Source organism: Protopterus annectens, chromosome 4.part1, assembly GCF_019279795.1.
Source record: "Protopterus annectens isolate FY-2018-M chromosome 4.part1, PAN1.0, whole genome shotgun sequence".
In the NCBI taxonomy this organism is placed as follows: domain Eukaryota; kingdom Metazoa; phylum Chordata; order Ceratodontiformes; family Protopteridae; genus Protopterus; species Protopterus annectens.
This window is the reverse complement of record NC_056734.1, coordinates 838874297-838895623: the sequence shown is the minus strand read 5'-3', so window position 1 is coordinate 838895623 and position 21327 is coordinate 838874297. Positions and strand designations below refer to the sequence as shown.

At 38.7% G+C, this 21327-nt stretch overlaps 1 protein-coding gene across 1 annotated transcript in view; it reads right to left on the bottom strand.

Moving 5' to 3' along the window:
• Positions 1–21327, bottom strand: part of LOC122801096 (ceruloplasmin) — a 452049-nt gene that overhangs the window by 86627 nt on the left and 344095 nt on the right. Inside the window, exon 15 of the mRNA XM_044070617.1 lies at positions 4678–4784. Within this exon, the coding sequence (XP_043926552.1) occupies positions 4678–4784 (107 nt within the window). The remainder of the gene's footprint in view (positions 1–4677; positions 4785–21327) is intronic.

Below are 21327 nucleotides of genomic sequence, written 5' to 3'. Positions count from 1 at the left end.
TTAGGTAGATGGGTTTGAGATGCTTTGAAAATATTAGTACACTGGGAGCACCTCCCACAAGGTGTTGTACCACAACCACCTTCTATCGGCAAATTCAACTTGTTTTCCATAAGATGTTTAATATTCATGCCCACCTTGCTGATAAAAACTGGTTTATCTCCCACTGTAATTAACACATCTTTATTTACCCTAAATATACTCCAGTTCTATTTTAATATGTTTTTCACTTCATATGATATAGGACTGTATTGCACTATACATGCATGCTCATAAATATTAATTTCACCAGGATCTGTGAGGGCTATAATAGTTAATGGGTGGCTTCCTAACAGGGACTTATATTTTTTCCCCATCCTGTGTAAACCTCCTCAATAATTTGTTCCACCATCTGTCTGGGGTATCCCCTTTCTAAAAACAGATATCTTAATGTGAAAATTCCTGCCTCACATCACTCAATTCTGAAGTTATGCATGCAATTCTTATAGCCTGTCCTTTGACTAAGCTCTTTTTCTGTGAAAGTGGATGGTTGCTCATATAATGAAGGTAAGAATTACAAAAAGTACTCTTACGAAATATATTAGATTTGAAACCTGCAGGTGTATGGGAAATTGCCGTGTCCAAGTAATGTATACCTCTAGTGTTGTAATTATAAGTAAATTCCAAAAATGAGGTAGTTTTCTCCAGGTGGTTAATAAAGCCAGGGATATCTTCCACTTTTCCCTTCCACAAAATAAAGATATCATCCAAAAACCTGCAATATAACTGGATGTTGTTCCAAAATTCTTTGTGGAATACATATCTTAATTCCCAGCCTAATAGTACTATATTTGCATATGTAGGGACGCAGGCATCCCCCATGGCAACTCCTCGTTTGTTGGAAATATTGGCCCTCAAAGAATAAAAAAATATTCTCCAAGATAAGTGCCATTTTTCACACACCAGGTTTACTTTATTGTGATTCAAGGTGGAACATGTAAAGAGTGTCTCTTCAAATAATTCTAGTCCTTCTTCCTTAGGAATACAGGAAAAAGATCTTTCACATCAATGGTTAAAAATACCAAATCAGTTGCCCATAGATTTTGTTTAAGCTGTTCTAAAAAAATCCCAGGAATCCTTAACTAGATGCACTGTTCTTTCCACTACATGCTTAGTCATTTTATCTACAAACAGTGCCAGATTATGTGTTTTGGAGCCACTGGCAGCAACAATGGGTCTAAAAGGTGGTTCGATGATGCTTTTGTGTATTTTTGGGATGCTGAATATGACCGGCACCTTAGGATAGGAATTGGTAAAAAAATTAAGGAGGTCATTAGTAATGTGTTTGTCCAGGACATATTATAGCAATAACCCACGCCTGGGTGTGGGTAATGCTGGGTTTACCCACGGTTGGTGTGGTTTGGTCACGAAGACGAAGCCCGAGTGGCCAAACAAAGCCAACCGTGGGTAAATCCAGCATTACCCAAACCCAGAAGTGGGTTATTGCTATTATACAATGACATTATTTAAGAAAAAAAATAATTACTTTTCTTAAATAATGGCATTGTATAATGCCTCCTTGCTGCCCTTCCACAGCTGTCTGGGTATTCTGCGGCAGTTCTGATGTACTGCGCATGTGTATGCCTACGCAGTACATCAGAGCTGTGGGCAAAAGCAATGGAGAAAGCAATATCTCAGTTGCTTTTTACAACCTGTCTCGCTATGTTAAATGGGTTTAACATAGTGAGACAGCTTTAAAAAAAGCAACGGGGAATCTCCGTTGCTTTTTTTAAAGCTGTCTCACTAGGTTAAACCCATTTTACATAGCAGACAGTTTGAAAAGCAACGGAGAAAGTAAGATCTCCGTTGCTTTTTAAAGTGTCTCGCTATGTTAAATGGGTTTAACATAGCGAGACAACTTTGAAAAAAGCAACGGAGATGCTCCGTTGCCTTTTTTAAAAGCTGTCTCGCTATGTTGAACTCGTTTAACATGGCGAGACAGGTTGTAACAAGTAACGGAGATCTTGCGTTCTCCGTTGCTGTAAAAAAAAAATTATACTGATGGAAAAAGTCCGGGCGACCGGACCTTTTTCCATTACTATAACTCTGATTTACAATGTGTGCGCTGACCAATCAGCGTGCACATTTTGGAATATTAATGGAGGGGTCGTTTTATAATCTTCAAAATAACTGTCAATACGTTGATATGCAATATTTATTTGGTTCTTAGAAACCTGTGCACAATTCTCTTCATTAAATACAATATTATGCATAATGTTGGAATAATCCTCTGAATGGATATACCACCTGCCTTGTCAGGGGTCATGATATGCATTCCCTTGTCCCTCCTCAGTTGATTCATGAGAATTCTTTCATTAGAACTTAAGTTGGCATAAAACTTCCTATTCTGAGCCCATAATACATACATGTCTTCTTTCACTGCCTTCTCAAAAACATTAATGAGGGGATGGAGTGGTGGATTGAACACACTACTTTTCTTCAGAATATTTTTGTGTGCACTTGCCTCATTTGTAGGCCCCACTTGATTTTGGGGAAAAAGGAGACAGAAATTGAGCTTCCTAGTGTACATCTGAACATCTAACAAACAGTCAGCAACATCCGGTATTTTGGAGGGAACAAATTTAAATCCTTTAGAAAAAAGTGAAAAAAATCTTTAGTGATAGCCCTGTCTGTATAATTATAAATCTTAAGGCCTTGAAAAATATGCACAATACGTTCACTTCCAACAATTAATATCTGTTCCTCCCCCTCCCCCGGTTGGGATGTCCCTTTTGAATTTGCACTGCATGACTGTATGTGTATTTCCTCTCCTGATTTATGTTTGCTATCCTTTCTGAGTGTCTTAGTTGCTGAAACTCCTGTGAACCACCTTCATTGGTTTCATTATACACTTCAGCAACTCAGACTAGCAGCTAATCTTTAAGGGCCTATTTATTGGTGTGACAGTTGCACAGGATTTCAGACTAAACTTAGAGCAGAAACAACAGACCCTATTTCTGACACTTTGGCCCATCAGCCTCATTGTTTATTGGGCATTGCATGTGACTACTGCTTTCACCATTGCAGGCTATCTCTTTTTTTTCCCACTGTTGTATAATCATAGGGTTAGTATAACTGAATAAGTAATGAAGCAGTCAAAGTCAACCATATGAGTAGCACAGAGGAGCTTACCTCTATAAAAATGTTTTAGATGTTTTAACTGCAGATTTGGTGAGTTAGTTTTTGATGGATTTTTATCAGTGACAATACAGTCAGTGGGTTGAAAGTTGACTTCTTGCAGCATGGTATAAAATTAAAAGTTGCCACATTCAAAATTAAAATATATGCATATTATCAAATATTTTCAATTCAGTAACTTCCAAGAGGATATGCACTGAAGCTTTTTTAAACAAGACATCTCTAAGGTTAATTCTAAGAAATTTCACTTATAAAGTAACAAAACACCACTAAGAGTCTGAAATAAACTCAGTCTTGCATTTATCCCACACCAGTGTAATGTTCCAGTATGGACAGTGAAGATTTTTAATATGTTTTTGTCCTACTTTTGTTCGCTCAGACTCTTCCTCTTCTTTAACAACCACCATCACTTCTAAAATCCCAATGCAGTAGAGCACAAACAGTTTATGTTTTTATTTTTGGCAAGTTTTACATTGATCCTTCACCAGCAAAATAAATGAACAAAATCTGATCATAGAAACTGAACTTTTCTTTCCATTTGCATCTTTACACAAGGGATGTCTGGTGGTTTTAATGCTCACTTTGTTTCATTTGCAGTATATAGAAGTAGGATTGCAATGTTCACAAGTGATAATAGCAGTACGTTTTTGTCACTTCCAAATCCTAGCAAGAAAATTACTTTTCAAAGTAATAGATGAAACCCTTCTTAGTAACACAGAAAGAAGTAAAGCATTATATAATTAAGCAAGCATAACTCAATGTACTGTAACTCAAAATAAATTAATATAACATAAAATGTTAGATAATATAATGGGTAAAATCTCTTATTCCATGTATAAGGTCTCGGATCCCTTGTTTCCTAATATGTCAGTTATTTGTTAACCATATTGTAATAAGGATTACCATATCAAAGAAGATATTTTATTGTTTTAATTTTTTACTGGTTCTTCTGGATCAGCCAAAGTCTTCCCCTTTCTTGCACCTAACAGGCCCATTTCATCTTTCTCTGTTGGGAGAAGAGCCAGGCTTCACTTGTCTAGGCCACAGCCCTCCAGTCCACTTGTTCGTTGATCAGTGAACCTTATTAGCCCATTTGTTCTCCCATGAAGGTAAAACTTTGGCACTGAGGAATGGGCCAGTCTGCAGATCCCATAGACTGTCCTAAACCCTTCCCAAGCAGCTTGTATTCTGAACAATGATTTCTTCCTGCAGCCACATGTTAAATCCTCTGGATAGGTTTCTGCGTGTTGGTTCCTGGCTGTGGGTGATAGGGCTTTATTCCTGCAGTTGTCATCAATGCAGCAAGCCTACCTGCTGCCTTCCTACAAATTGGGAGGTGGTGTTGACCACTCACACCCATCTTTCCCTTCCTGGTTCCTGTCAAACCTCCACCACTAGTGGAACATAGGTTAACTGGAATGCAGTCATAGCTTTATCCTGCTATGCCTGGCAACCAAATGGAAAATTTCTTCCCTTTAAAAAGAGTAAACCTCAAATTCTTACCTTGACAGGATCCACGTATGAGTAGTATGCCCAAACAATGCAATCTGAGTCTCCCTTCTCTGGACCAGACCTTTTAGGGATTTTCCAGACATATGTATTGGTTTCACCTATTGTAAAAAACATCACCTTAATAGTACTGAAGTCTGTGATATAGCTTATAATGTTGTCATTAATAGCAAAAAGTACACACAAAGCAAAATAAACAGAATTATTCACTGCCGTTATTCTTTTTTTTAGTTTACTTTTCATTCATCAGCTAAAGTAACTGAATATGTTTGTGTGTAGACTTGACAGCAATGCAAGAATTGACTGTTGGTGAATTCCATGTTATGTAGGGAACGGGCACGCATATTGTTCTTATTTTATTTCCTTCCTTCACTTTTGTTGGCTGGATGTTATAGCCATTGAGCAAATTTACTTATTCAGGTAGAGATTGGGGTTCACAGTCCTGTAGTATGTACAGAGTAAAAGATAATACATGATTTAAGAAACATACAAGGGTAATAAATAATACGCTACTGATAACCAATTCACAGGTATGCATTATGCACATTTTACCACATAGACAGGTGTGTTGTAAGGCCGGAGCCTGAAGGGCAAACAGCTTTAGCCCCTGTGAGTATGGTAAAATTCATGCAATGTACACCTCTGAATTTTAACATTTTTGTTAATGATGTGGTAATGCTTTAGTAGTTTTGTAATGACTTATGTTATTATTTTATAGGTTTCCAACTAATGACAAGTTTTGTTTAGTTTAGTGTTCTTTAGTATATGGTTTTCTATGAAAGTCAGTTTTGCCGGTAATGCTGTTTTCTAAATGCATTCACAAAAACTGTAATTTGCCTGCTTCAATATTTTGAAGCTTGTTTTGGTAACAACCATATGGTTTTAATATAATTTTGGTAAATAATCATGGTTTTAATAGGGTAAAATATGCTTTAATTTTCTTGAATGTGAAGCAGGAGTACATCATGAGGGTAGATAACTAGAAGGTGCAAATACTCTCAAGACATACTTGCATTTTAATTCCTACAGTCGTATGATCCTGTAAAAAGGCATTTCTGCCTGAATTTAGTCATAACTTGCATTAAATTTATACCTATACACATATGTCAGTGTTTTTCATTTTATGTCAGACAGCTCAAAAGAAATTAATGCAATTCACAAAACTAAACACAACTCAATAATTTTGGGTGTTTTAATAGTTTATGTCAGGTTTTCAACCTAAATAAAAAATCAAAAGTAATTCACTGAAGATATGGTATCAAACAACAAATAAACAACAAACCAAAAACCACAATGGATGACACAAACATTTAATAAGTTTAGTGCCTTCGTCTTTAGTAGCTAGACTTCTTCAGATCAAACAGAATGAAACATGAAAAATAAAACATGATAAAAGATACCAATAATCATAAAAGACAAAGATTTGCGATTACTTAAGTATGTATGCATGTTTGATTTGGTTTGCAGTTTATTTGATGTTCTGTAGACATACCACCTTACTGGCATATGTGTAGTAGTGCCCTGTGACCCTTTCTCTGGCAGTCTGTCAAAGCTCAGAACTCCTCTCTGTGCCTCTCTAAAGAGAAGGCTGAATCACCTGGCAAGACCAATAGAGCCCATCACACTCACAGACAGAACCATTTTAGTCATTTTATGCCACAGTCAGAGAAAGATCTCTTGGGATATTGCTTCTCTCTCAGCTGCAAAGTTCAGATAAGAAATTCCTTTGGGATTTTATTTCCTCCCTCTGCCTTTTCTATCAGTGCTTGAATAGCATATTCTGCTGCTCTGACTGTTTTTTTTTTCGGATTAGAAATTTTGTATACGCTTCTGTTTTTTACTTTGATTAGCACAATAATGCCTGTTAAAAGCTTTGTTTGGAAGTTTTGACAGGAAAACTTGCTGTTATTGAATTTTTTTCTCTGGAGTTATGATTATTTGAAGCGATTTAGTAGAAATATGGAATTTTAAATGTTTTTTTTGTTTAAATTGTGATTTTGGCATCATTTTTTATGTTATAAATTTCTAACAGGAATTCATCAGTTTGGGATTTATTGCTTGTCTAATATCTTTTTAGGCAGTATCCATTCATTTTGACTGAAATGAGTCCTTTTTACTAAATTAGGGGACTTTTCTGTATGTTATTTTTACTTGGAACTGTGTTACTGAAACTGTCATTGTATTCAATGCAGTCTTTAGAGTAGTAACCCCTACAGAAACAGACTTCAGGTTTCTTTTTCTGCCATTTTATATATTAAACATTTCTGACAGGAATTTTTCACCAGTTTATGATTTATTTCTTGTCTAATACTGTTTTAGGTGGTATCCATTTATTTGGATGAAATTAGCCTTTTTTACAAAATTATCTATTTTGTGCTTTGAAGTGTGTTACTGAAAATACTGCCATTTTCTCATTGCAGTGTTCGGAAGAGTGTCTCTACAGAAATAGGCTTTAGATTGCTATTTAGAGGGAGAATTGTGCTGACTGTACAGTCAGTATTTGGTATTGAGCTGGCTAGTTTCTTGCATCCTGACTTGAGGGACTCAGCCCCCCCCTCCATTATGTTCCCCATCTGCACCTAAAAAACAAAAGAATAAATAACAAATATGCCTCAGCCTAGGGCTTGTGACTCCACAATAGCATTATCTTTAGGCAGGCTATCAGACCACTTGCCTTCTGTTACCTCCATGTCCCCTGGAGTGGTTGTAGCATCACAACTGTGCATGACATGAGGATCAGACACATCCTATAGGGCTGTAACATTGCATGTTTTAGGTATGCAATAACCAAACTCTTTTGTTGAAGTGGAAGTCAGGGGTGCATCCCATTAGTGCAGTGTATGCTAAAAAGTGGCAGAAGACCCTCTACCTCCCACCTGAGATGGTGGCTATGGATAGATCCATGGCTCAGGCAGTTGGTAATGGTGAGAATGTCCAGGTTATAGTAATGCAGGCACTTCCACTCCAGTCAATCATCTAAGGATCCTCTTTTTGAAGAGGATCCTGTGTCTGAGGACTCTGACCTGTCTGTGTCAGATCAGTTGGTTTTGTCTGATGACTAACAGATACAGAGAGCCAAACAGATGTTTTCCTTTCTCTCCTTTGATCCCAGCACTGAGCGATGCTTGTACTTTCTCCTCTGTTCTTTGAGGGTTTACCTAAGAAAGAGTTTAAGAATTTTTGAGTATGCTCAACCTTGCCTCGCCTCCAAACCCCTTTTGTCTGTGGACCCTGCTTTAGTGTCCCCAGTGATGTTTGCTAATGACAAGACCATATCTTTTTTTTTATCCAGTCCCTCAAGACTAACTAGGCAAGTGGCTAGAATCTCATGGAAAGAAGCTGTCACAGTCCAGCACCTTAGCTTTTAAAGTGCTTAACTGCCGGAGTTTTCTGTGGAAGTTTGTGTTGGGATGCAGATACAGCTTAGACAAGTTCACTGCATTATTGCCTACAGAACAAAAGGTTTGTGCTAAAGATATTGTTTCCAATGTTTCTCAGGTATCAAAACATGCTCTAAAAAGTGCCTTGGAGTTGGCTGATACTGTTTCTAGAAATGCATCGTCAGTGGTGATTAGGAGGTATGCTGTTCTGCACTCCTAGAATTTTTCTGATGAGTTAAAAAATTAGATTACGAATGCTTCTCTTGAGTCTAATTATGTGTTTGGTGCAGCAGCTATTCCGATTCTTAAACACTGGAATGACAAAGGTAAATGGATGCAAGGAGTATTGAAAATGTTTCTTATTCCCCAGTTCTCCTCCTTAAAGCAAGATAATTTTCAGCAGCCTAACCAGCAGAAGTCCCATCCAAACAAAATCCAAGGCAATAAAAGGAAATGGCAGGACTACAAGTCTGCCAAGCATAACAAGAAGGGTTCTTTTTCTAGAAAGGACAACCCACCTTCAAACGTATGACTATGTTGAGGGGTGGTATCCATCTTTATCAAGTCCCACATCGGATTCCTCATCTCTCAAAGTAGCTCTCAACAAGGCAACCTGGCCATCGGTGCTCTTTTGACAAATGGTCACAAACATTGCTGGCTAGGGTTTCAGATGGAAGTGAAAAGTTATTCTGCTTCCTTCCTGGGTGTATGGGGTGTGGTTATCCCTCATCTACTGAACCAGATTTTGTTATTCTGTCCTATTCTAAAGCAAATGCTGGACTCATGGGTCACAAAACTGGTCTCCTTTTTTTGGAAAGCATGACAGATTTCTTATCTAATATTTTCTTGGTTGCAAAATAAGAGCAGTCATAAAGACCCGTGTGGGACCTTTCTTTTTTAATATGTTTGTTAAGATTCCTAAGTTCAAGATGCTCATCCTGTAGATAGTGCCTCCTCTATTTCTGGACCACTGATTCATATTGACCCTGGTCTTGACAGATACCTTTCTTAATATCCTCATTGAGCATCACTTCAGGGGATTTCTGAGATTCGTTGCATCTGGTTCTCAATATCAGTTTTGTGAATTGCCCTTTGGGCTATCCACTGCAATGTGAGTGTTTACCAAATGCCTCGCTCTGGTAGTGGACCACTGACAGACCTTGGACATTCACTTTTTTTCCTTACTTGCAGGATCTGTGGAATCACTATAGAAGGTCTTGTCCTGACTCTCCCAGTAGGGTTCCAGTTGAACTTCCTAAAATCACATTTAACATCCTCACAAGGACGTCTTTCTGAGGTGCGTAATTTCAACAAGAGTCTGGCTTTTCCACCTGAAAACAAGGTCCAGTCATACTGGACAGTGTTTCTGGAATTCTCCCAGAGGAATGTCACCTCTGCCAGAGAATTCCTAGAAATGTTTTGACTAGCGGTATTCATGATTCTCATTTTACCACTGGCCCATCTTCACAAGAGAAAAATTTCAGTGTTATGACTGAAATTGGTGGATGCAGCACCTTCATTTCCTAGAATCTCAGCTGCCAGTGCCTGGTGCTGTCCTTCATCAGATGAGAATTACAGTGATGTAGAGATCAGCTATCAGTCCAAAGCTTCCTTTTCTCTGCTCCAATGCCAGTATAATCTGTCCAAACAGATTCATCCAACCTTGCCTGGAGAACTGTGTCAGTGGTGGTGCAAGTGCTAGCCACTTGGGGGCTTAAGGAAGCATGGAAGCTTATCGGTACGTAGGAGGTATTGGCAGTGTTTCATGCCTTGAAAGTACCTCACCACTTTTTGACTCTGGGTCCTTTTCTGGTGGTTATGGACATAAACACAGTGATGTGGTATTTCAACAAACAAGTGAGTATGAGGTCTTGCCCCCAATGCCAATTGGCAATCATAGCCTGGGAGTGGGCTTCTCAATATTCTCTTTCTTTTCAGGCATCATACATCCCGTCAGAGCCGAACATTGTGGCAGACAGACTGAGCAGATCTTGGGCAGAACTGCATGCATGGAAATGCAAGGCAGTGGTGTTCCATGATCTAGTCCAGATCATACCTCTCAACCCGGAAACATCAAAAATCTGGACAAAGGCCCATAAAAAGTAGGTACAATTGGCAAAAAATAGATTTAAATAAAATTTGCGTAAATAATTATACAGCCCTGCCCATGCCAATGGAATTGTTGGATACCAACATAAAAAGTGAAATCACTAAATAAGAATAAATAATGGCACACATTTGAATTTCAGACTTCATATCCCCTCAGAAAATACATACTAATGCAAAACCTGTTGTTTTAGCAACTATGTGAGTTTACAGGAGCAATATTTAAAATCTATTCCTTTTTTGGGCCTTTGTCCCACCAATATTTTTGGCTTTGTCCATGTTTCTTGAGTGGTATGATCTGAGATAAAGATGGAAGTTCTAAATCCACATCATGAGGCTGGCCAAAGCACCTTGAAACCTGACATGACTGTCCCAAATGCTAACCAGACAGGTCGACCCAGAGACATTAGAAAAGACAGAAAGTTTTAACTGTTCATGTAACTCTTTCTTTCACAGGTTATATTCCACAGTGCATGACCACTTGGGCTGTGAAATTTGTTAGCCAGAAATTAAGTTCATGGGCAGATAAGTGACTAATTTTTTTAACTTAAATATTGCTGCTCTAGCACAGTTACAATTACACTTTCTTCTTCTTACCCGACTGAAATGCAATGTGTGCTATGGGCACTAGCTCGAATATTACTGTTACCTGAAATGTGCTATTTAAAATGTGTACAAAGTTTAAAATTGTTTCCTGAAGTTGCTATATTACATTCAAACATTTTAATAGAGGTTTAAGTTTGGCAAAATGGTTAAGGTGTTTGCCTTACACACAAAGTACAAGGTTTGATTACCAAATTAGATAACTGACTACACGTAAAATGGCCCACAATAGCAATTACCAACATAAGACCCTATTAAGTATGTGCATCAAACATTTTGTAATTGTGTACATGTCTTTTTAAAGAGAGCTTCTCTCTCTCTCTGGTGAGAAAATGTGATGAGACATTATCTATCTATCTATCAATACATATGTATATGATTTTAGTAGCTAATACTGAAAACAGACAACTAAAAGCATCATAAGGCTGAACTCAGAAGCCCTACCACATAACAAACAGTACACTCTGCGACAGTCAGCAACTATTTCATAAGCAAATAAGTAACTGGGGTAAAAAAATATAATCACGCCCACTGCGCTATTGCACTCTAGGTTGCATAAAACATAGCAACTACCTGCAAAATGTATGTAGCTAAATTAGACACCACAACATTTCCTAATGATACACGTTCAGTTCTTATTTTCTACCTGATTTGAGCTTTCCATTAAAATTGTACATGTAAATCGCTAATAGAGAATCACAAATGGTACTGACCAACATTTTCTCCTTGTTGTAAAGTGAGAAAAAGAAAACAGCTGGCAACTCTACTCTGATAAGGTCACATAATGACCTCCTCTGCCAAGTGAAGTTTGAGAAAGGAAGGGAAAGACAAACAGTTCATAGAGGTGTTGCCATATCTGGTTTCAAGTTACATAGAATAAACACTAAAAAAGTGCTGCTTTCTGAATGCAAAATGAAAAGGGACCAGAGAAAAAAGTTTCCCACTGCTTATATAAATGGATTGGACACTAGTATCCAGAATGGAGGTAAAATAACAGCTGCTATTACTATAGGAGCCAATTAATTAACACATGAATTTATTTTACCTGGTGTCATAAAGAGTATTACCTAGCTGAAGCGCTTTTTTTCTGTATTTTCTAAATGATTGGGGTGGGAGAGCTGTATTTGTGTATGCCTGGTTCTTTAAATCTGCACGTCCACAGCTGTCTTTTGGCTGCCTTGCGAAGGTCATGTGGTTTGCACTGCTGGTTGTTTTTCTCAGTGAGAATGTGATGTCATGTAGCTGGGACATATGGTAACCAATGATGGTGTGCACTGTGCACAGCTCCTGTTAGACAATCTAGTTTTTCAGCCTAGATTTAACAGTAATCTTTAGATTGTACTTGTAGAAGAAGCTGCAGATTTTTCCCCACTTCTGTATATCTGCAGTCATCCTATTTTTTTTCTTGGTAATCGACATTTTCCTTTGCCTGTCATAAATGCTTAACAAAATAAAAATGCAAATAACAAGTTTCAGTCTTGTCCCATGTAGTTTGCAAGGTGTGTGAATATTCTCTTAAGATGTTTTACCAAGTCAAATGTTTATTTCTCATTAGTGTAGTTTCCCTGATGGATAGTTGCCTGTAAGAAGCTAAGACAAGACTTGCAGCAGTACCCTGGAAAATGTTAAGTTTTTTTCTAGCTTCTGGGTTTCTTTTGGTTTTAATATATGAAATCATTAGACCTCACTGGCTACATAATACAAAGTCCTGTATTTTCCAATGTAGTATTTATCTGCATAGAGGATCTCATTCCTTCCTAGTAGGTATCGGGCATAACTTGAAGCACACGCTGTGTGCATGCACAAACTCTCTGTCTCAAATGCACACAAACAGGAAACAGGATGTCCTCTAGATTACAACCCTCCTTACGAGTGTCATCACCTTGCTGCAAGCATCAGGGGAGAGTGTTTATCCTTAGGATAAATTGTAAATAAATATTAAAAAAATCGGGACTGGAAGGAGATACACAGAAATTCGTGGCACCCCATTATTTTGTCCTCAAAACTGGTAAAGACCGAGGAATTCGGTACGGTTGAGAGGGATGGTGTAGGGAACACCTCTAATAGACGTGTTTGCCTCTTTTCAACCTGTCTCTAAGAAATTAATTGCACGCGGGTTGTCTTCTGGTGTTATTTTTGGTTACACTCACCATGGTGAGGTAAAGGCACTTTTCCCCAGGGCCTTTTCCTCTTCAGTGAAATTTTGGAAAGGAGTCGATTCTAAAAATATTTGAGAGACAACAACTTGCTCCTCTGTTCTTACCTTCACAAATCATTACAAACTAAATGCTTTCTAGATTCAGTGCCAGAATTGCAAATACTGCACTCCAGGGATTACTGGATCCTTATCCTTCTTCCTTCCGGCTCTGGGAATCTATTCCTATGCCAGTAAGTCAGTGTGTTTGTTAACCATAGTACAGATGTGTAAGTTTCACTTCCCTGTATCCATAGATGTTCTTAGAATACACTGCTTAATTGACAGTACCCTCCCACCATCCCCCTTTTGCTTGGTGTATATAGTTGGTGGTTGACGTTGCTGCTGTGCCTTTGTTCAGTAACCTTTCTTGTTGTATATAAGTGTGATGTTTGGCATGAAACGACAGGGGTTCACAAAGCTCATGTTCTCATCTGCTGTTCCTATTGCACTCTAGAAAACTGAAGGGTCCTGTCTGTGAGTGTGAAAGGCTGTCCAGGTCCTGCCAGGTGATTGGTGCTTCTCACTCACAGACAGGCAGTGGGAGGAGTTCTGAGCTTTGACAGACTCCCAGAGAGAGGGTAGCAGGGCACTAATATCCATATGCCAGTAAGGGAGTGTGTTCTATGAACAAGGTTGTAGCTAGGCATACTCAGTGTACTCAAATGAGTACGTTTTTTCTGAGCATCTGTTGGAAACTTCAGCACTTAAAAATACAGAATGTTAGGAACTGTGTAAATAAATATTTACAGTACAGTTATAAAAAGAATGTGTAATTGTGAAAGGAATACACCTGTAAAAATATCTTTTTTTGAGTATAAATGATAACCATTGAAAATGATGTGTCCCCTTCCTATATGTCTGGGGTAGCATTTTGAGTGTTGAATAAGTTTTTAATTTAAAGGTGGATAGTGTGGGTAACAATATTGACAACAAAGTGTAAATTTCTGGCTACACCCCTGTCTTTGAACATCTACTGTTACAGATGGAATTTACACAGTTGTACTTTGATACCAGATTGTCAGTGAATTACTTTTGGCTCTTTTGTTTGAAGTCTTTTAACATATTCACTGACATTGCTGATGGCTATACTACAGAGTCACATGGTTTTACTCTGCATACTATACCAAATTGCCAAAGTGTGTTACTTCAGCAAGTGAATCATGTTTTACTGGGACTACAGACTTCTACCAATGTTTTAATGCAAAAACTTGACGGTAACGCCTCACCTCAACAGCTTTTTCCTAGTGATATTAGGTCTGAACCAGTGATTCTAATTTGGTGCTGGATGAGATGATAGTGAAGGTGTTGCAGCTAAAGAAAGTAATTACATGTGGAGTTCTTATTTACACTACTATTTAGAAAACTTTCTCTAGAAGCCTAGAAATTCCTTTGTAGTATTACAGAACAACTGTCTTCCATTTAGATATGATAACTCCAATTATAAAGACCTGTTCAAGACATTAGAAAAGAAATTAAGAAAACAACAGGGCTATGATATTTTTTATCTCAAGAAGTGTATTACTCTGTGGGTGGTTGTGGTGCCTAAAGGTCTTTGCTTTTTTTAATTTCTTAATGGGGTAACTTATGATAGTCCCTTCTGTAAATAACTTACTGATTTTTTTTTAATAAAGAGGGATTAGAGCATCTAAAGATGTTGATAAAAAAAATCAGAATACCGTTAGTAAACTAAATGAAGATATCAATCAAGTTGTGGGTTCACTCCTGAAGTTGAAGCATTTAACTTTTTGTGTGAATATGAAAGAGTTTTGAGCTCGATGAATAAGATGGCTAAGACCATCATTTTACGTAAAGGTAAAAAAAACTAGAGAGTGATTGTACCACTTATGCTGATGGCATAACTTACCCACTGTTCTTCAGAGTTAATAATTGGTCGACCTCTAGAATGGATGTCATCAGTTCTAGCACGGGAAATGGTTCTGCTAACACAGCATTTTTATCCAGTGATTGGGGTCATCCATTACCAAGATGGTCAACAAGGACTGCACAGTGCAAGAATTGTCTAGCTCCGCAATTTAGTCTTAGTTTGCCAGCCCCAAGTACTGCCACGGAGGGTGTTAATTTATTTTTAGATAATGCTTTTAACCTATTAGTGCAAGAGCTACTGAGAAATATTTAAGACTCCTGAGACTTCCTTGACAAAATTAGGTGTTATAAAATTGGGGGTGATGAAACTTTTTTTTACTGTTGATGTTAACTCCCCATTTATTGGAATTCCACAAGAAGAGGAAGTGGTTTTTATCAGATTATTTTTTGTGCACTATACTGAATTTTTCTTACAGCAACTCAATGATACCACTATTTTTGTGGTTCACCGTGGGATACAAAGATCTTAATTTTAATTATCTTTAGATCTTCTTCTTTCAGCTTTTCCTGGTTATGGGGTCACCACAGCGGATCACCTGTCTGGTCACAATTGGCAGTGGAGTTTTACGGAGTCGAGTTGCCAGCCCGGTGCCCAACCTTCTACGGAAGGCACACACACGCACGTACTTGCGCCTAGGGCCAATTTAGAGTATCCAATCCACCTGCAGCATGGCTTTGGGATGTGGGAGAAAACCGGAGCACCCGGAGGAAACCCACGCAACCACAGGAAAGGCATGCAGACTCCGCACAGCAGCCACCCCAGCCGAGGATTGAACCAGAGAACCTCTTGCTGTGCAGTGGCAATGCTAACCACTGCACCACCGCAGCATATTTTTAGATATTTCTTTAAAATTCAATGTTAATGGAAGATTTTTTTTTGAAAGCAGTATTTATCAGAAATATGCATTTGTTGTCAGTTATTTACAGTTTAATAGTAACCACATTATGCACATTAAATGAAACATTCCAAGAGGACAAATTACTAGGATTTCTAGGCTAGTCTCTCAGAACAGCATTTATGGGAAATTGATTTGATTGTTCAACTCATTCAATTATATATGTTATCAAATAGAGAATCTATGAGAAATTACTAATGAAATTGTTAAAGACAGGAATATGAATTTCTGCCGATATTGAAAAGTGATTTAAGTAGCAACTTTGTATCCTTTAAAAATCAACAAAAAGCTTTTTGTCTTGAGAAGACTCATGACAGTAATATTATCAGACGTTATTTCTAATATTTAGAAAGAACTACAAGGTAACTCAAAAATGGCTGTAGTTGGAGTTTACCCAATGTTTACTTATTAAAATGTTTACAACTTAAAAATGTATTACAGGGTGACAATAATAAAACTGAAGTACGATTTACTGATAAGCATAAACGCACTTATAAATGTAGGTTCTGTTCAGCTTGCAAATTCATTTATAAAGGTCCAAACATTCAGCTTATTCATTATAATTAAAATATTGGTGCATGTCTTCATTATGCATGTAATTGCTATGGAGTAATTTATATTGCATGACTTTCTAGATAGGATTGACCACCAAATTTAAAAAAAAAATTCGAGAACATATTTATGCAATTAAAAGCTAACATTTGAATAATGCACTTTATAAAGACATAATTTCCTGTAAAGAAGATAATAAATTGTATTTTTATGTTTTGGATCATGAACTAGAATCTGCCACATAACACAAGCACTCAGGTCACTCCACAGCAAGTACAAGTATGACTCAGTCATTGTCCATGCCGGTGTGAATGACCTGAGACGTACCTCCCTGGACTACATGAAAAGAGACATAAAGGAGCTCTCAGATTATGTAGCCCAGGCTGGTATGACCCTGACCCTGAGCAGTATCCTACCTTCACCAAGAATGATGCCACAATACAGAGACAAAATGATCAGTTTTAATAATTGGCTTAATTTCTGGTGTCATTCTAAGGGGATCCAATGTCTGTCTGCCTGGAATGACATGCTTGACAAGCCACGCTGCTTCAAGGGATGGCTTGCACCTGTCACCCTGGGTTTCTGGATATTGGCAAAGGCTCTTGCCACCCCATAGTGCCTTTTTAGACAAGGCTCAAATTCTAAACCCACCGCCTAGAAAACAGTAATGGAAAAACTAAGGGTAATGCTGCTCAATGCCAGAAGTCTAAATCTCAAGATGCACGCCCTCGAAGCCCTCCTCAGTATGGAGAACATCGATGTCTGTGCTGTGACTGAAACCTGGTTCAAGGCTCCTGAGAGCACCCGGCACTATCAGGTTTTACCTCATATCATGCGTTCCGCCCCAAAACCGGACCGTACCACAAAAGGAGGGAGTGTATCCATATTCATCAAGGATACCCACACCTCCAGGCTGGTGGCAACTCACGAAGCATCAGAGACCATTCACGTGCAATTAACCATAGGCAAAACTGCTCTACAGTTTGTAGCATGTTACAGGCCACCCTCTCAAACTCAGGAACCCCACACAGCCTTCCTGAAGACACTGGAGAGTATAAATGTTTCTCCAAACACCATCATATTGGGTAACTTCAACTACCCAAACATAGACTGGGAACATTACTCAAGCCCCAATACCCTAGCCCAAAGGTTCCTGGAGTTCATAAACTCAAATGCTATGGAACAACTTGTCACCATTCCCACAAGAGGTGAAAATATACTAGACCTGATCATCACAAACATGGGGACAAAATGCTCCACACCGGAAGTATATCCCTCGTTGGTGAGATCAGACCATAAACTAATCTCACTGGAGATCCACATCCCACCCCCACCCCAACAAAAAAAGACCACAGTGAAGAACTTCTCAAAAGCCAACTTCACACTTCTTAAGACTGGTGTGGTATTCTTCAAGGCCCCTGAGCCATTGGAAACCACAACCCACGCTGCTGAATCCCTTACAAATGCTTTATACGAGCACCTCCAGGATTGCATGGATCAAGCAATCCCAAATAAAATCAAGACCCTTTCCACCAAAGGCAAGCTTCAATCTGGTGTACCCCAGCCATAAACAAACTTTACAACAAGAGGAGAAAGCTACTACAAGATAGAGCAAAATCCCTAAAAGGGAAGACATCTCTGATTCTCTGATCAATACTAGTAAAAAACTACGATCACTCATAAAATCATCCAAGGCCAACTTTGAGAGAAAAATCGCCAAGGACTCAAAAGACAATCATAAGGCCTTCTTTAGCTATGTTAGAAATCTGGGTGGAAACTCCCAGATATGCTCAGAATTAGTCCAAAATGATACAAAAATCACTGAACCCACAGACATTGCAAACATACTGGCAGACAGGTTCAGTGAAAATTTCTGCTCCCCCCCAAAAGGAGAAATATCTATCCCAGCAGAGTGTAGCCTCCCAATCATCACAAATGCCCAGGTGAGAGCTGCTCTCTCTAAAGCTAAAAACACAGCATCAATGGGACCGGATGGTGTCCCCAGCTGTGTGCTACACGAACGCAATGAGGAACTAAACCCACACATAAGGCTGCTGTTTAATCTTAGCCTTACCACAGGATACGTACCCAAAGAGTGGCATACGGCAACTGTGGTCCCACTCCATAAAGGCGGTGCTTCTACGGACCTTGGTAATTACCGCCCCATAAGCTTAACAAGCCTGGTCTGCAAAGCTATGGAGAGGATCATAATGGAACTCATAAATAAAGACATAGGGGACCTACAGACATTGGATCCTACCCAATTCGGCTTTGTCAAGGGCAGATCATGCCTCTTGAACTTGGTCGACTTTTTTGAAACAGTCACCAAGGCCATTGATGAGGGTAAGGCAGTTCACACAGCCTACCTTGACCTTGCAAAAGCTTTCGACACAATACCCCACTCGGGTATCATAGAAAAGCTCACCAGCTTAAATGTAAACCCATATGTCACAAGATGGGTTGCAAACTGGCTCAAGGACAGAACCCACAGGGTTAGAGTTGCTGGTGCCATGTCAGACTCCAAGCCGGTCACAAGCAGTGTCCCACAGGGCTCAGTTCTGGGCCCCCTCTTGTTCGGCATCTACTTTTCAGAAGTGCAGGCAAACATAGGAGGATTGTGGCTGACAAAGTTTGCAGATGACTGCAAACTGGGCCATAGTTGAAAATCCATCAGACACAGATATCCTTCAGAGAAGTCTCATAGAAACGGATAACTGGTGCCAGAGCCATGGCCTTAAGCTAAACGCCAAGAAATGTATAGTCATACCCTTTGGTAAAAACAAGGTAACCCCAAGTTACCACATAGGTGGCAATCCATTAAGCACAGAAGAGGTTATCAGGGACCTGGGGACCCAAGTTGACAGTAACCTTTCTTTTGACACTCACATTGCCAAAGTGGTTAGGAGGACCTTCTACATTGCCCACCTGATTATGAAGGGATTCACATCCAGATCAAGGAGGTCATTGTTCCCCTGTACTCTTCACTTATCAGACCAATGATTGAGTACAATGCCCCATTCGGAATGTATCTTACCCGACACCTGCAGCAATTGGAACGACCCCAAAAGTTCCTCACCAAAAGGATAAAGGGGCTCAAAAATATGCCATATGCTGCCTGACTGAAGAAACTCCAGCTCTATTCAGTCGCATACCGTCTGCTCAGAGGTGACCTGTGCCTGACATACAAGGCCATGTCCAACCCGAATTAATGGACATGCTCCACCTCAAACAATCCAAATCCACCAGAGCCACAAGAGCAAGAGACGTAAACCTCAACATGGATATAAATAGGATGTGCTGGAGGGACAGATTCATCACCCAGAGACTCCTATGCTGTGGAACAGAATCCCGGTCCATGTGAGACAGAGCACCTCGCTGGCTCTGTTCAAGAGGAATCTTGACCAGTGGATGGGAGATCGTAGGTTTACCCTGGGGATCCTCTCTGTATCACTGCTGGACAGAGGCACGGCAAACTAATGGGTATAGTATTCTTCAACCTAAGGGGTGGTGAAAGCCACACAACTCTGGCTAGGCTTATAAATGCCCTAGGGCAGATAGCCTAGTATGAACCTATGAACCTATGAACTATAAGACATCAGAGGAGGAGACTTTAAAAATAAATTAGAGATGAGGGAAACCATCTGGCAGCTTTCTCTGCAGGCAAACAAACATCCCAGACTTAATGATATGATTAATATGAAATGATTTTTTTAAACAGAGGAGATTAATAAAACCTATATTTAATGATTGATTCACATCTTAATTTATTCTGACTTTTTATATATATTTTATACATACGTAAATAAACAACAATCTTATAGTTGTTTATGGTTATTGTTATGTTTTTATCACATGGTATACATTACATGACTTTTGATATACTATTTATATGTTATCATATTTCATTCTGCTTGTTCGAAAGAAGTCTGACTGCTAAAGATGAAAGTGCTAAACTTATTAAACTTTTTGCCCACCAACCTTGTGGATTTTGTTTTGTTGTTTATTTATAGACTTTAAATCTAGTCACTTATAGGATATTTTGGAAACAGCTCTGTATATTTCAAATTTTGTGAAAAACATGATTTTACAGAATACATTGAAATAAATCAATTTTAAATGTTCAGAAAGTACATTTCCATCTGAATTTTAATAATAGCTCATAGTGCATACATAATTCTATCCAGACAAATGTCAGAATTGTTTGGCTTATGTCAAAATATACAAGCATCAATTCTAAAATGAGATAAGGACTGCTTGGCCCATGTAGAATTTCCATTTTCTATATATTGAATAAGCTAGACAGCCCACATAACTAACACCTACCTGCCTCACCAAAGCATAAATTATTTCTTGCTGTTTGCCTCACGTGTTCTTGATTGCTGTTCATTCTACTTCACTGAGAGACTTCTTTAGGAAGGCTGTTCCGTTAATTCAGCACTTTTTTGTGAAATAATAGTTCATAATATCTTCCTTTAGCCACCCTGTTTACATCTTCATATTTTGTCATCTGTCTCATATTTTTTTTACTTTGGAACACTGTAGTCATGTGTACAGGGTCTATATCAGTGTGTTGAATGTTGAAAAGAGCAAACACTCTTACATCGACCCCTGATAACCAAAAGCACAGAATGTTAAATGGCTGGAACAGCGATTTTTTCCCAGGGAAAAAAATCGCTAGGCCATTGCCAGAATTTTGCCGTTTCCTCCACTATGGTGTAATCTCAGAGTTGGTATATTTAAGGAGGGGGGTGTGAGGGGCTAAGGCCCCCACTTTATTTTGTCTGTGGATTCCTTTTTTTGTTTGGATCAGCAATTGTTTTCCCCTGGGGAAAAAATCTCTGTACTGTATGTTCCACGTTGCATGGTTTCGGTTATTAGGATTCAATGTAAGAGCGTTCACCCTTTTCAGCATTCGACTATCTAATATAGACCCCGTGTAACCATAAAATTCCTTGGGGTATTGGCACATGTCAGCAGTATTTTTTTAAATGTAGGGTAAGCTTGGCTAGACTTAAATGGCTCTTGG